Source organism: Lynx rufus, unplaced genomic scaffold (assembly GCF_022079265.1).
Source record: "Lynx rufus isolate CCGP_SWC_20201006 ecotype Redwood Valley unplaced genomic scaffold, mLynRuf1.p SCAF_4, whole genome shotgun sequence".
NCBI lineage: Eukaryota > Metazoa > Chordata > Mammalia > Carnivora > Felidae > Lynx > Lynx rufus.
The window spans coordinates 133,806,898-133,809,397 of NW_025814856.1; the positions used below are offsets into that span (position 1 = coordinate 133,806,898).

Consider the following 2,500-nt stretch of genomic DNA (forward strand, 5'->3'; position numbering starts at 1 on the left):
AATCCACTCTCATTTGTCAAACCTTTTTAAGTCTTTTTCTCTTGTCTCTACCTTTTTCCTGCCCTTCTCTTGGGCCTTTGCAGCTAAATCTGGTGTCTAGTGTCACCATGTCGAAGAACATGTTGGAGACATCCCCACAGAGCTTACCTCAAACCCCTACCACACCAACGGCCCCAGTCACCCCGATTACCCAGGGACCCTCAGTAATCACCCCAGCCAGTGTGCCCAATGTGGGAGCCATACGAAGGCGACATTCAGACAAATACAACATTCCCATGTCATCAGGTAGGATATGAATGCTCAGTAGAGCTCTTTTACTTTGGGAGAGGAAAACTATAGTTGAAGCAACTGTACATGAGCCATTCCAGAGCACATGGAAACTCAAGTCATGATTTATGGAGTGATAATTGTTTTATTCCTGGTAAATGTGGATAGGGGCGATTCCCTAAGCACATCATGATGAATTGTTCTCAATGGTTGTTCAGGAAAGAAAGCTCTCCCCATTAGAGACATTGAGAGATGTGTTGTCAGGATGGCCCATATTATCACCTCAGCTCAGTGAGGTCCTTTGATCTCCGAGGGAAGACCATAGCGGTACAACATCTGCGAGTAACGCTATATGAGAAGAGCTGTTTAAAAGGACGGATATGAAGCACCGATGCTTTATGCGAGACACTCCAGGCTTTCCGTGAATCGATCGTTATCAAGGTGCTACCACCGCTCCTAATACCTACACGCCACTTTGCTTAAGATGCAGATGAGAAGCAAAGTTTGCTTGGAACTCAAATTTACCTTCTCTCCCTCTCTTACCCTTCTCCTCTCCCGCTCCCTTCCGCCCTACTCCTCACCCCTCCCCTCCCCGGCCCAGGGGCATCTGGATAATCACAGTCACACATTGTAACCGTTATTAACCCAGTGCCCCCTTTCTACAAAAAGTGAAGTTATTTTCAACATGGGCGCTTGCGAGGATTTTGTGTTTCCTTTGTTAGATGGCCACAGATGCCGAGTGATGAGCCTTGTTGTTCTTTAAGAAGTATTAGATGAGAAAAGCAAAGGTTATGGCAGGGGGGCAAAAGTCCATGTAAGAACATGCCTAAACCACCCGCTTAAAAGAGGACCTGGCTGTTGGAAAAAATCCTCAGGCCAGCTGGTCGCACAGTTCCTCAAGTACCACGAACAACTAGGGGACGCTTCATTTGCACTTCACGTCAGAAATGGCCTTTTCCATATAATTCAATTCCACTGTCATGCCTTTGTGCTTTCACTAGTCAGTGGCTTTCTCACTGAATCACTTCGCCAATACTAGGGGAAAAATATGAAAAATCAATTATAGATCCTGTGAATTATTAGCAGAATTAACACCTAGTTTTTATTTTTATAGAGATTGCCCCAAACTACGAATTTTATAAAAATGCAGATGTCAGACCTCCATTTACTTATGCAACTCTCATAAGGCAGGTAAGTAGAAGGAAAATTAACTTTGCCTGATTAAATTAAAATTCATTAATGCTTAAAGTAAGGCTTGGATGAGAAAGTGTCATCTAGTCTAGTTAGTAAACCATTATTTTATGTCACTATGTATCTTGTCTCATTTCAGGCTATCATGGAGTCATCTGACAGGCAGTTAACACTTAATGAAATTTACAGCTGGTTTACACGGACATTTGCTTACTTCAGGCGTAATGCAGCAACTTGGAAGGTAACTACTTTTCCGGCAGTTTTAAGATGCCTAGCGCAGTTCCTTACAGATAGCACAAGGAACATTTATTTACATGACATAAGCAGATTAGTATCTGCTTCCCCTCTTTTTAACCTGCCTCTTGAATGGAATGAATTCCCTCTCTCAAAATGACAAGTGAAAGAATAATTTTGCCTCTGATATAGTTTTCTAATTTGGTGCAATTAATAGCTGAGGCTTGGCAGAGAAACGAGGGCCTGACACACTAATTACAGTGTGAGCACTCAATCATCAACACCTTTGTTAGTCGCACGATATTACTTTTTCTCTTGCATATTATTGGCTAATTAGTTTGAAAAATGTCTGTTTGGCTTGTGCAACAAATGGAGGCTGTAGGTTTTGTCTTGGTCCGCGCCTTTTGTACACATCATGTCTCATCCTACGGACTGAAGCTGCCACAGGAGTGAGGGCCATGGCTACTCAGCTGGAACTAAAAGAAAGTAAAGTGAATATTATCCTGTCAGAACATAAATGCAGTTTATTTACTTAGACAAAAGGGTTCATCTATATCCCTGTCCAAACAACTTCATTGTCTGGATCCTACAAGGAGCTAAAAAAAATGTTAGTTCTGTGCATCTATTTTTGGAAAAGAGCACCGTCTGGAAAGATAAGGGCACTCAGCACAGACTAAGTGAACTGTTTTATTTTCATTTCAAAAAGCAGTCAGAAACATCAATTAGCCACAAGCCATTTGGTACAAAAGGGGAAAATGTTTGTAGCTGAGAAGAATAGAAGCAGCAAAGCACTCATCAGCATACTAAG

At 42.1% G+C, this 2,500-nt stretch overlaps 1 protein-coding gene across 7 annotated transcripts in view; it reads left to right on the forward strand.

The window, feature by feature from the left end:
* The window catches only part of FOXP2 (forkhead box P2), a 260,784-nt gene that overhangs the window by 225,892 nt on the left and 32,392 nt on the right, over positions 1–2,500 (forward strand). For 5 of the 7 annotated variants that reach the window (XM_047095808.1, XM_047095803.1, XM_047095804.1 and 2 more), the window contains 3 exons: positions 84–285; positions 1,382–1,458; positions 1,598–1,699. In XM_047095808.1, the coding sequence (XP_046951764.1) occupies positions 84–285; positions 1,382–1,458; positions 1,598–1,699 (381 nt within the window). Of the gene's footprint in view, positions 1–83; positions 286–1,147; positions 1,151–1,381; positions 1,459–1,597; positions 1,700–2,500 lie in introns of all 7 variants that reach the window. The other 2 variants (XM_047095807.1, XM_047095809.1) reach the window with 1 other exon arrangement.